Source organism: Rhinolophus sinicus, chromosome 13 (genome assembly GCF_057876585.1).
Source record: "Rhinolophus sinicus isolate RSI-liver-muscle chromosome 13, RSI-T2T, whole genome shotgun sequence".
Lineage (NCBI taxonomy): Eukaryota > Metazoa > Chordata > Mammalia > Chiroptera > Rhinolophidae > Rhinolophus > Rhinolophus sinicus.
This window is the reverse complement of record NC_142513.1, coordinates 17,422,775-17,435,185: the sequence shown is the minus strand read 5'-3', so window position 1 is coordinate 17,435,185 and position 12,411 is coordinate 17,422,775. Positions and strand designations below refer to the sequence as shown.

Sequence of the window (12,411 nt, the reverse complement as noted above, 5' to 3'; positions counted from 1 at the left end):
TTTCAAATCCCTAATTTTGTCTCTTCTGGGACCTTTGTTGGATCCTATGTATGGCCAGTGTCCTCTTTTTCCCTTGCTTTAGCGTCCAAAAGGTGTCTATACTACCACACTGCTCAGTCAATCCATTGCCATCTGGTCTACCACAGATTAAGGGTGGTGGTCCCTGAGCTCCCACATATAGTTCCCTCATATCAAAAATTTAATACTGCTGAAAAAAAACCCACTCCCCTGAGAGGCCTGAGCCAGGTCACCAACACACCCCTGCCCCCATGAGCCTGCCCTGAGTAACAATCCAAAGCAAGGGCGAGAAGCAAGATTAGGGAAAGAGACCCCTCTGTGGTAGGGTATGCGAGGCCTGCTGACAGTTGAGGGCAGAGCCGGAGCACTGAGAAATTCCCGCCAGCACTCAAGGTTCCCATGGACACCAGGTAGCCTTGCCCACCACTGATGACCAGGCCACTTCATTTGGAAATGTGAAGCCTCTTCTGTCCATGTCTCCATTCGTCCTTCCATTTACTTACCCACCCATCCACCCACTCACCCACCCACCAACCAATCCATCCATCCATCCACTTACCTACCCATGCACCCCTCCATGCATCCATCTATCCATCCATCCACCCATTTACCTTTTCTCCCTCCCCCTTCCATCCCTCCCTTCCTTCATGCTTCCTATCCCTCCCTCCACCCATAAAGTCATTAATATAGCTCTTTATTCCAGAAACCTGCAAGTGAAGCTCTCTGACTCTTCCCAGTTTCTCCCTCATGACACCTAGGCACTCCTTTGTGTTTTAAATACACCAAATGCAAGCTGGTTCTCCAAACTCATCCTGTACTTCACACCTCTGAGTTTTTGCTTATGCATTTATTCTGCCTGGAATTGCCTTACTTTTTAAAGAAAGGACAGAAGCCTGGTGCCCTCCGCTCATTCTTCAAGACCTAGTTCAGGAGTCAATTCCTCCGTGGAAAACCCCCACCGCTCCCCCATCCAGGCATACGTAAATGCCCATAGTTCCTGCCTTCTCTGTGCCCTTTCAGTTCTCTGAGGTAATATGGCTCCTAAAACACTTTCCATTACAATACTTTCTTATTGTAGGGAGTTTTAAAAATTCAAGAAATGCTTACAGGTCTTCTTGTAAAAGTTTCAGGCAACACAGATGTAGATAAATAAAATGGAAGAATTCCCCCTCCCCCTTCTGCTATGTGTATTAGGCATCACACAGCCAGTAAGCAGAGGAGCCCAGATTGGAACCAGGTCTGTCAGACCCCAGGGCACATGCTGCTTATGACCAGGGTCCATGGAGTCTGGATTCTCCGGACTCCCTCTGCAGGGTTCTGATTGGAGAGAAGGGTGTGGGTTGATCTGGGGGTCCCTGTGCGAATTCACCAATGCAGGGCTGGCTGGGGGCTCTCTGAGCCTTAGCCATACATGGCTTTGGTGACACCCATGCCTGAGTGTACCAATCAACAGCTGTCTCAGAGCAAGTGCAGGACCTTCCAGCTTCTGCCTGGGGAGACCACTGTCCACTAAACTCAGAGCCTGGCTTTCTCAGAGTTCCTTACTCCATGGCTCTCTTTAGAGGCTAAATGGTGCCGCTCCTGCCACCACTAGTGCTTCAGCCCCAAGTTCAACAACCAGGCCCTGCGTGGAGTGCTGGGACAGGAAAGAGGCCATAGCGACCCTGGTGGGCTCTGCCTCTCACCCCAGCAGCTCCATGCCCCTGCTAAGACTTGATACTTTCTGGCTAGGTCGCCTCTTTCTTGGTCGCCCAGGTGCGAAAAGTGAACGACAGCAGTAGCCGGCGCCCCCAGCTCTGCGACGGAGGCCTCAAGACCTGGCTGCGAAGAATACACGCGGACCGGGACAAGGCAGGGGATCGCCCCGAGGCGGTGAGTGCCCCTCCCCCACTCCCGCCCAGGCGGATGGAGAAAGGGGCCAGGAGCGGCGAGAGGGCACCTGGTGTGTTCGCATCCTCCAGGTACTCGCTACCTAGCGGCCAGGAACGGCGCTGCCGATCGGGGCCACCAGGGGACGCGCCGACCCCACCGCTTCGAGCGAGGAGCCGGTGTCTGACAGGACTGAGGAAAGAGGAAACTTGTGCGGTGTGGGGACTTCTAGAAGTTATCTCCTTTGCCCCATTTTTAGGCAGCCCCTTGCGTGCCTGACCAAGGGTAGGAAAAGTGGGGGTTGCTTTGTGAGGTGTGGGGTGATTGGGGCGAGGAGGAGGATAATAGAAGCGAAGGGCCTTCCCTTGAATACTGAGCGTTCCTGGGAGGAGCCCTGAACGGGGTTCCTTATTGGAGTTCACAGAGCAACTGATGAGTGCCGCGTTGTGTATGTGTGCATGACGAGTATTTATATAAATATATAGTATTTATATTTATGTGCAGGTGTTTGTAGGCACATTGCATGCACTCCTGTGGTGTGTCCGAGGATGAATGCATGTGCACGCATGTTTCTATGCCTGTGTTTGTTATGCACACTTAGGAAAACGTATGTAAGTGCATAAGGTAGGATCTGGACACAAGCGACTGGTGTGTTTGCATATGTGTGCATTGCGTATTTTTAGCATGGGGATTTGTGTAAGTGCACATGGAAGAGTGTTTATGCACACACATTCGAATTCCAGGTGTGCATGTGTGTGCCTATGGATCTCTCTCTCTGCAGACTCCCAAAGTGGCAAAGATCCAGGTGGCCTGGCCTATCAAAGACCCCCTGGAGGTGCCCCTGACCCCCAGCACCAAAGTAGCCCATGTCCTCAGGCAGTTCACAGAGTGCCTCAGCCCTGGTTTACAGGGTCAACAGGGCAGTGAGGACAAGAACAGCCTCCTCACACAGTAAGTGGCACCTCCCGGAGACAGGAGCCTTTCCCCTGCAGGGAGCAGGGAGCGGGTGCAAGGAGGGGTCTGCACCTCAGAGCTGAAGGCCATTAACGGGGGTTGCACATGCTGTTGGCCTTTCCCTTTCTGGGGCGATCAGAACTGGGTTCTCCCACCTTCTTAGAGAGCTTCTTGGCTTCAAATAATAATGATAATAGCATTCATTTCATGAACAGGTACTTAATGAATGCCTGCTATAGACCAGGTACCATGTGGAAGGCTAGAATCACACTGAAAAGAGTAGACAGAGGCCCCGGATTTACAAACTCATAGCCCTGTGGAAGACAGAGACATGAATCAAATAGCCCAAAGTCAGTATCAAGTTACAAACTGTTTTAGGTTTTATAAGAAATATAGGAAATAATGTGAATGTAAGACAAGGCACCTGGGATATAGTCTGGGGCATGAAGTAAGGCTTTCAGGCACAGAAAAAGTGCATGTGCAAAGATCCTGAGGCACTGTGGCCAAAGAGCTGGAAGAGGATCAGTGGGGCTGATATGCAACCATCATTCCAGGACGCAAGAAACAAGTTGAGCTCTCAGGGGCTTCCTGCTGGAGTTGGCAGGAAGGACTCTTGGACTGTTAGTCCTTAGCAAGTGTCTAGTCCAGTTCTTCCTTGTACAGATAGATGGTAAAGGGGAAGGGGCTTGCCCAGCGCCACACGACAAACTGGGGACACGTTGTGGAATTGAACTCATAGGATGACTATACGATACTTACATGATAACTATGATTATCATACAATATCCATAATCCATCTTGACTCAGAATTTGCCCCTCACAGCAGACCCCTGTCCCCACATGTCATCCCTAATCCCACCCAGCTTCCATTCTGATACTCAGCAGGTAGGGGCTTTGTGGTGGGGGACCCATGGCTGGCCCTCTCTGAGTGCCCTCCGGCTGGCTTTTCCCTGCCTCTGGGCACTGGGCTCCTTCATGGCTCCGGCTCTCTCATGAGGGTCCTTATGTTTTATCTCCCACCTGGAACCCAAAATTAGTGAGCACCACCCCGTGCAGGCCTGGGGTCTGTAAGTAGGTGTTGGTCTTGCTGCCTTGAGAAGAGCTCAGCAGTTTCCTCCTCTCTGTCTTGCAGCAGGTCCGTGAACTCAGCCAACACCGTCCTCTATGAAATTGGAGGGAATATCAGTAAGTTCCCAGTGGGGAGAGGGTCCGAGCCCAGGTCCCTGGAGCTCTCTGACGTTGAGGGTTTCCTGGGCTCTTCTGGGGAAGACTGGTGCCCTCCTCCAGTTGAGCCTTTCGCTCAGGTCTCTGTCTCCCATGAAACCAAGTGGAATGCCGCTGTGAGGTTAGGGGTCAGCGTGTGGCCACACCTCAGGATTCCATCTTGGAGTTTTGAGTAGGGCCTAGAGTGCCCTCAGGTGTGGAAAGGGCAGAATTTTTTGTTTAGTGTGATGGTTGTCAGTACCACCAGTGAAATTGATGCTTCTGGGCCACACTAGCTGAAGTGGACCAAAGGCCGTGGAATCCTTAAGGAATTCCGCAAGCACTTGTCCAGATCTGAGAGACCTCTGTTTTTGTAGGAACCGGGGGTGAGCAACTGTTCTCAGCTGCATTCTTTAGAGCAGCGATTCTCAAACTTAGCGATGCGTCAGAATCACCTGGAGGGCTATTAAGACACAGGTGGCTGGAGCCTGAGAATCTGCATTTCTAACAAGTTCCCAGGAGATACTGATGCTCTTGCTGTAGGGTCCACCCTGTGAGAGCCACTGAGCAAGGAGCAGAGGCTCAGACAAAGCTTAGGGAGTAATGATGCACTAACAGGGATACTCCCCAGGAAGAGCCTTACAAGGGAGGGAGGAGGAAAAGGGGTGTAGTCTGGCCATGGCCACAAGGGGGCTCTGGAATCCCAACTGCATCAGGGTGGTTCCTCTTAGAGGTGGGGAGGATGGTCTTTCCTACCTCTGTGTCAGTCATTGGCTGTGGGCTGCCCTGGGGGCGGAGCCATAATTTTCCCCGCCAGACTCCCGACATCAGCGCAGGTCGATTCTGCAGAGAAAGGAGTAGCTGTGACCCAAAGAAGCCAAGGCTCACACAGCTGGGGTTTGGGGAAGTTGGTGCGCTGGCCCGGCGAGGGGCCCTGGGCAGGGCAGCAGCGGCTTCCACAACCACCATCCTCATCCTTCTTCCCCCTGCTTCCCACAGGTGAGCATCGCCTGGACCCAGATACCTACCTCTTAGATCTGTACCGCGCCAATCCCCTTGGCCAGTGGGTCATTAAACAGCCCCCCACCTGAGCCCTGGACTCTAAGGAGCGGCCCTGGAGGCCACACGTCCGCCCCCTACAGGCCCTGGGCTCTGTGCCGGTGTGCCCGCGTGGGAGCGCAGCTGCTTACGGAGAAGGCCCAGCTCTTCTCCAAGGCGTCTTCTCCTCCGAAATGCCTCTCAGGTCCGGAGAAGGCTCGCAGCTGGGGCCGTCTCCTTCCTGCGGAGCCCTCACCCTATGTAGTCCCAACCATCATGACCGTCCTACGCCATGTTTGCTGCATGACAGCACCACTTGGGGCCTTGGAGCTCCACGAATTTTTTTCGTGATTTCCAGCCCTAAGGAGAATAAAATATGCAGCACCTCTATCAAGGGGCAGGCTTCCCCCTGCCACCCCAGGAAAAATTGCTTTCAAAGCAATGGATAGTGGGACAGCCCTCGAGAGAAAGCCAGAGAGCTCTGTGGCTTTGGGCACGCCCCTTGCCTTCTCTGAAACTCCCTTGAAAGGTGAAGAGGTTGGACCTCAGGACAGAGAGCAAACACCATGGCCATGAAACAGCCCCAGGATAACTGGGAAGAGGTAAAACCTCCCTTCACAGTTCTCATGTTTTCAACGTTGGTTTGTACAATCTTGTCATTTTGTAATATGATATTTAAATTCTGTTTGAACATTAAAGGCACAAGTTACATGTCACTTTTACTTTGTTCAAGTCTTTTTCTCCCCAGCCGAGCTCTCAGTGACTGTTGTCCTTCCAGTGAGTTACCATGGGAGTGTGGTGATGAGAACATCTTGCTGTGTTTCTCAACATGGTCTGGCCATACCTTGAACCTGCGACCTCCCAGAGGGACTGGGAGGAGAACTCAGAAGGGGGAGGGATGGAGTCATGACAAGTTGTTAAGGGGGGGGGGGCACTGCAGGAACAGCTTCTCTGGGATCCTGTCCCCACCCCTCTCATCTGCTATGGTCCCAGGTTTCTTCCTTCCTCCTTTCCCCTATCCTGGGTCTGTCTCCTCAGGGCAGGGGAAGCCTCATTCATTCATTCATTCATTCATTCAGCAATGAATTTATTAAGCTGGAGTTGCCGTTTCTGTTCCTCAATTCCTTCCTCTTCCTTACAATCTACCTACAAGCTCCGGAGGATCTCCCTCCAAAATACATCCCAATCTCCCCTCTTCACTCCTTTGTTCCTGCTACCATCCTAACCCAAGCCACTATCACCTCAATGTCTTTGGTGATGGATAAATATGATCATGATGGTGATGGTGATGGTGATGGTGGTGGTGGTGGTGGTGGTGATGGTGATGATGATGGTGAAAAGTCTCAATGGCTTCAGTGCCTTTAAGGACTCTCTCTTCCTGCCCTCCTATCTATCTTCTGTACAGCAGCCACAGTGGCCCTTTTAAAACAAAAATTCAAAGCTGCTAAAAGCCCTTCTACTGAAGACCTTCCAGAAGGATCTCATACCACTTAAAATACTGTCCCAACTCCTTACCCTGACCGATGAGGCCTATTTAATGTTTCTGATACCATTTCACCCGCACTTCCCCTCACTTTGCAGAGCCAGCCATAGGAGCCTTCTTTCAATTCCTCAGACATACCAAGTTCATTCCTGCTTTTGCACTTGCTGGTCTCTCTGCCTGGAACACTCTCCCTCCAGCTGCTCCCATGGCCAGCTCCTTTCACCTCTAGGTCTCATCTTAGATGTCCCTTCCTTCAAGAGCCCTTCTCTGACCATCCCATTTGAAGGTGCATCTCCTCTCTCTCTCTCTCTCTCTCTCTCTGTCTCTTTCCTCTTTTTCTCTCATCACTTTAATTAGTTAAATTAATTGATCATCATTACCTGAAATTATCTTATTCAATTCATTTTTTATCATGTCTCCCCAATTATGATGTAGCCGCATGAAGGCAGAGACCTTGTGAGATTTCGTTCACCTTTGTGGATATGGCAGTACATAGTAGTTGCTCAATAAAAACAGATGGATGAATGAATGAATAAAGAAATCCCTCTCTTTCCCCTCTGTCTGTTTCCTCTAAAAACTGTTGCCGTCACTACCTGACTTAACTCTGACCTCCCTGGTTTGATGTGTGAAAATGAGGAAATGTACCTGAAGTACCTATAGCAAGTGCTTATTCAGTGTTATCATTATTATTATTATTAATTATTAATAAGAGCCAGGCAGCTTGACGTGGTAACTAATGATAAGATGTCCCTTATGGTTCCCAACACCTGAGCTGGTCCCATTGTACACCTCAGTGCCTTATTTACAGGACTGGGATGACAGGGAGGAACAATCCTTTATCCTTGGCGGGGGGAGGGATAGGTACCGTGGTGGGTGCCGGCAGCCCAGGCCTGGCTGTGCTAACTTGGCACTCAGTGGGCCATCAGCCATCAGCAGAGGATCCCCGTTTAATCACATGTCAGCATCCTCATTCATCTTCCGTGCTATCTGAGGTCTCATCTTTCCTACTGTGGCATGATGGTGATGGATGGTCCTGCACCAGCCCCGCTGCTGGGTTAGCACAGCTCACAGTGGGTGCTCAGCTTCTCTGGGTTCTTTGCAGTGAGGGGCCAGCTTGGGCTGGGATCATCTTTCTTTTAAGAAGCCTTGTTATGGACAGAATCGAGCCCACCACCCCTTGAATTCATATGTCGAAGTCCTAACCCCTCAGGTGACTATATTTGGAGATGGGGCTCTTAAACAGGTAATTAAGATTAAAGGAGGTCATAAGGGTGAGACCCTATTCCCATAGGACTAGTGTCCTTATAAGAAGAAGATGAAACACTAGAACATTCTCTCTCCATGTGCACAGGGGAACGGCCATGTGAGGACACAAGGAGAAGGCAGCTACAGTATCTGCAAGCCAAGAAGAGAGTCCTCACCTGAAACCAAATTTTCTGGTACCTTGATCTTGGACTTCTAGACCCTAGAACTGTGAGAAAATAAGTGTCTGTTGTTTAAGCCCCCTGGCCATTTTGTTAATGGTGATGGAGCAGACTGAGACAAGCCCTTACTGCCTCCAGCTTCGGAGAGGGAGGTGGGTGGGGTTTGGAAAGATGCCCTTAAGTGACAGCATTGCCTTGGCTGAAGGGCAGACATGACCCCCGAGCAGAGGAGATGCCTCACCTGGCACTCAGGTAAGTGCTTCCCTGGGAGAGGAAGCATTTACAGGTGACCACATTGGGCTGGGTGGCAGACTCTGGGCTCCCATGCACCTCCGTGGGGCTGCAGGTAATTTGTCCAACCTCTCTGTGCTCCCAGAGGTTCAATCTGCTGTTTCTACCTTGCACAGAGGGTGGGAGGATGAAATGAAGGACTCTGCTGTCACTTGACAATGACATCAATAGCCCAGTATGAGCCCAGCACTGGACTAAGCTGGACCAGAATAATAAACAGGACAGGGAGGATTCCAGCCGTTGTGGAATTCATAGACTATCGAGGGAGACACACTAACTTGGAAACAAAACGATCTCACAGCACGATAAGATTCTGCTGAGAAAAATAAAACGCATAGAGAGGCGAGGGAGGGTGTGGGGAACATGGGTGGATCTTTGTTTTGAGTGGCTAGGGAAGGGTCTTAGATTGGGGGCACCCAGAAGCAGATCCTGAGCCGAGAATTGGAGGGCAAGCAGTTTATGTGGGAGATGGTCCCAGGAAGACCCAGTCGAGAGTGGAGATGTGAGATGGGAAAGGGCTGGAGCCAGTGAAGGATACACTCATGAACAGCTTACAACAGTGGGCAGCTGGGGCCCATGCTGCAGGATTTCTGGGAAATGGTGTAGACATGCGTCTGACAGGTGCCAACCAAAGAGTAAAGAAGACAGAGTATTATCCACCGACTCCGCCTTTGTTGGCTGAGAGCTACTCCAGGGTGTTAACCCCTTGGCATGTGTGGCCCATCCCACAGACACACCTGCCTGTGTCAGAGAAAGATCTCGGCCATCAGCAAAGATAGGAACAGCGGGTGCCAAAGGCTGTGTGTGGGGCAGATGTCGTCATATCTGCTACAGATGATCTCTCTGAGGAGGTGACACTTGAACTGACACCAAAATGATAAGAAGGGGCCAGCCATTGGAAGAGCTGGGAGAAGAGGTTTGCAGATAGAGAACAGGCAGATCTCAGCCAAGGCCATTGTTGCTGGAGTGTCACGTGCTAAGGCAGAGGCTCTCTGGGCAGCCTGGGCTAAGGAATGGATCAGGCCCCTCACAGAGCTTTCCCATCCTACCCTCCCCACCACTTTCATCATTATTCTCCCCACCTACACCACAGTCAATGATTGGCTGGTCAGCAGAATGTGGGTGGGGCCTTGGGGGTCCCAATCCCTCGCATTGGCTCCAGATGCTGCCCACCTGAGGGAAGGGAGAGGCAGGGCAAGTTGAAATTCTGCAGCCACTATTGCCCTCACTTCCCCAGTGCCAGAGGAAAAAGGGAAGAACGTCCCTGGCTGTTCAGTGATGCCCTCATGCCACTTAGGTAGCATCACCTTGTGGTTCTAAGTAGCCCCCCCACACATCCCAGCAACGTCAGGGAGCCCCAGTGTACCCTAGTGTAGCCAGATCAGGTGGGCAGAATGGCAGCAACCCAGTAGGCTGACTGGAATATGTGGGCCCCACAGGGGTGTCCTGTCTGTCGTGGCCCACCGAGGACTCAGAGAGACAGCACACAGCAATTCTCAGAGTTATTCACTCCCAAGGGGTGAGGAAGAGAGGAATTTGAAAGCCCACTGCCATCAGTCATTGGCTGGGGGCTGTTCTGAGGATGTTAATTCCCCCACCCTTCCAGCCTGTAGCCCCATGTCCTTGGAACTTGCTGGAACACGGTAAAGCCTTAGGGATATGGATGGGGTATAAATAGTTACTTCACTTATTCATAATTCAATTCACCAGAGTTCCAGTCCTCAGTAATTCCTGCAAACCTAGGAGGCTAACCTAGGGTACCACTTCTCTCCTTTGAACTTGGCTCCCTCAACCATCCTCCTAGTCCCCAGCTGCCCAAGTCAAGCATCCCTTTGCAGTAAGGCATGGTATCTCCGGGAGGCACCTTCCTTGGGTGAGGGGGTTCCATACCCACCAGTGCTCCTCCCCTCTGGCAGGTGCCAACCAGCAACCCCACCCTTAGTCCCAAGCAGGAGAACAAGCCCCTTCCCATTCACCCCTCATTCACCCGTTTCACCTGGCTCCTTGCTCCCCTCTCCCTTTTGGCCCCAATATTTTCGGAACTTATTCTGTCCTCTCTGGCCTCAGAGCCTTTGCTTATGCTGTTCCTCTTCTGAGAATGCACTCCCACCTGATTTCTGCCTGTTGAAAATTTTCAACAGGCAATCAACAAAAATTTTTGTTGAGAGCCGGGCACTGGGGATAGAGCATTAAATCAATACAGACCTTCCTTTCAGAGTTTATAGTGAAGGAAGAAAGATGTTCAAATAACTCATCCCTCAAATTCCTATATAATTACAACTGCGGTGAGTGAGATGAAGGAGAGCGAGCCGCAAAGGCAGAGGGGAAATAGGTCTGGAGTTTCCCCGGAGGCTTCTGCAGGGAGTCATGATTAAGCGGAACTTGAAAGATGAACAAGTGATCGATGGAAGGTATTTGGGGCAGAAGGAAGAGTGTGAGTTAGACCCTGAGCAGAGAAGGAGTGGGCATGGAGGAGACCATGAAAAGCTAGTGCAGCCGCAGCTGAGAGGGCAAGTGGGCAGGCGGCACACAGCGCAGGGACTGCCAATGGATCCTAAGAGGTTTGGGAAGACTAGAAGGGTTTAAAGGTTTAAATCCACCTCCCCTCCGTCCCCCAGCCTGGGAAGCCTGAGACTGCCCCCAGGTGTGTCCTTGGCAAACCGAAATAGAGCTCCTGCCTGAGACTGCTCTGCTGCAGTGCTCTGGACTCTAGCTGGGGTCCCTCACTGCCCCAGGCCCACCAAAGGGGTCTCAGACAGTCTCTAAGGTTTTCATTGAAGTCCATCCTCTGAGAAACCTTCTAACCTTGAAATCCACCTCCCAAGTTCCCCCCAGCACTTTCTTTTTTGGCATCTGATGGGCACTGGGATAACTCGGAATATTCCTCAGGCTGACACGGGGCAGGGCAGCCCAGGCTCTGGCTGGAGGTGAGGGGGGGAGTGTGCAGCCTGGTACCTGCTGTGGGCAGGTGACTCCCCCCCACACACCAAGGGTCCATTCCCCCTGCCTGCCTCTCATAGCCGGAGACCACAGGACACACGTTATTGGGGCATTAAGGGATCTGTAAGAACTTTATCCACAGACTTGAGGGGGATCCCTTGTCTTGGTTTTCAGGCCTGGATGGGGAACAAGCGAATGTCGCTCTTTGTGCTTTGCAAGTCCCTGGAACCTAGGCTGGGGTGATGGGGGAAAAAAAGCGATTCCTGGCAACCCATCCTGCCCCTGTTGGGGTGGGGGCTGATGAGAGGGTGGGAGATGCCTTCTATTGAGAAGCCCTCATCCCCACCCCTGCCACTTTGCATTCTGGAGGAGGGGAATGGGAGCCACTTGCCATTGTCCCTGAATACTGGCTGGCAGGAGGCCCGGGGAGGGGGCTCCCCAATAGGGAATCTGCAGCTGCCTGTCTTTAAGGTAAAATTACCGTAATTACTCCAATTACCAAATCCATCAAGAGCTTTGGGCTGAGAAAGCCTGAGAACAATTGGATCTGAGGAGAGTGAGTCATGGGGGTGGGGGCACAGAGTGTAGGAGGGGGTGGGGGTTGATGTTAGACCAGGCTCTTGATTGGAGTGGGGGTGGGGAAATGAGAGAAATCATCATTAGCAGAGACCCCACTTTGCTCTCTCAGTGAGCTTTTTCTCCTGTATTGGAAAGAAAGACATACACAAAAACAAAAACTCTCAATGGCTTCTTCTCCTTTCTCAGAACCCCATAAACCATGGCCAACTGACTTGGACACCCTTTACCTCCTATGAGAAGTCAACGTAAAACGAAACCAAGAACAAAGGCCGGCATCTCGTAGACTCTTGCTGTCTACCTGGCCTGTGTAAAGAGCTTGTCAAGCTTCATCCCTTCGAACCCCGTGGGGCAGCCTCAGTCCCATTTATAGATGTGGGTGTCTCACCTTTCCTCTTGGCCTGAATGCTCTGGAGAATAGACCCCAGGCACCATTTGCCTCTGTACCCCTCACCCAGCCCTGTCCGGTAAATCTGTTCCTGGTGCACACTCGAGATATTTGGTGAAGGAAATAAAGCATAAGGCTGGCAGATTTGGTGGGTTCCTGGGAAAATCACCTAACTGGACACGTCCCCTGACATCTCCCCATCTCCTCCCTCCCGTGCCTTCTCCATC

The 12,411-nt window shown here is 51.6% G+C and overlaps 1 protein-coding gene across 12 annotated transcripts in view; it reads left to right on the top strand.

The window, feature by feature from the left end:
• The window catches only part of ARHGAP40 (Rho GTPase activating protein 40), a 33,298-nt gene extending 27,500 nt beyond the window's left edge, over positions 1–5,798 (top strand). For 5 of the 12 annotated variants that reach the window (XM_019750251.3, XM_019750257.3, XM_019750250.3 and 2 more), the window contains 4 exons: positions 1,750–1,890; positions 2,669–2,838; positions 3,974–4,026; positions 5,044–5,798. In XM_019750251.3, the coding sequence (XP_019605810.3) occupies positions 1,750–1,890; positions 2,669–2,838; positions 3,974–4,026; positions 5,044–5,135 (456 nt within the window). In that variant the 3' untranslated portion in view covers positions 5,136–5,798. Of the gene's footprint in view, positions 1–1,749; positions 2,173–2,668; positions 2,839–3,973; positions 4,027–5,043 lie in introns of those variants that run through there. The other 7 variants (XM_074317657.2, XM_074317655.2, XM_019750252.3 and 4 more) reach the window with 6 other exon arrangements.
• Positions 5,799–12,411: the final 6,613 nt, after the last annotated feature.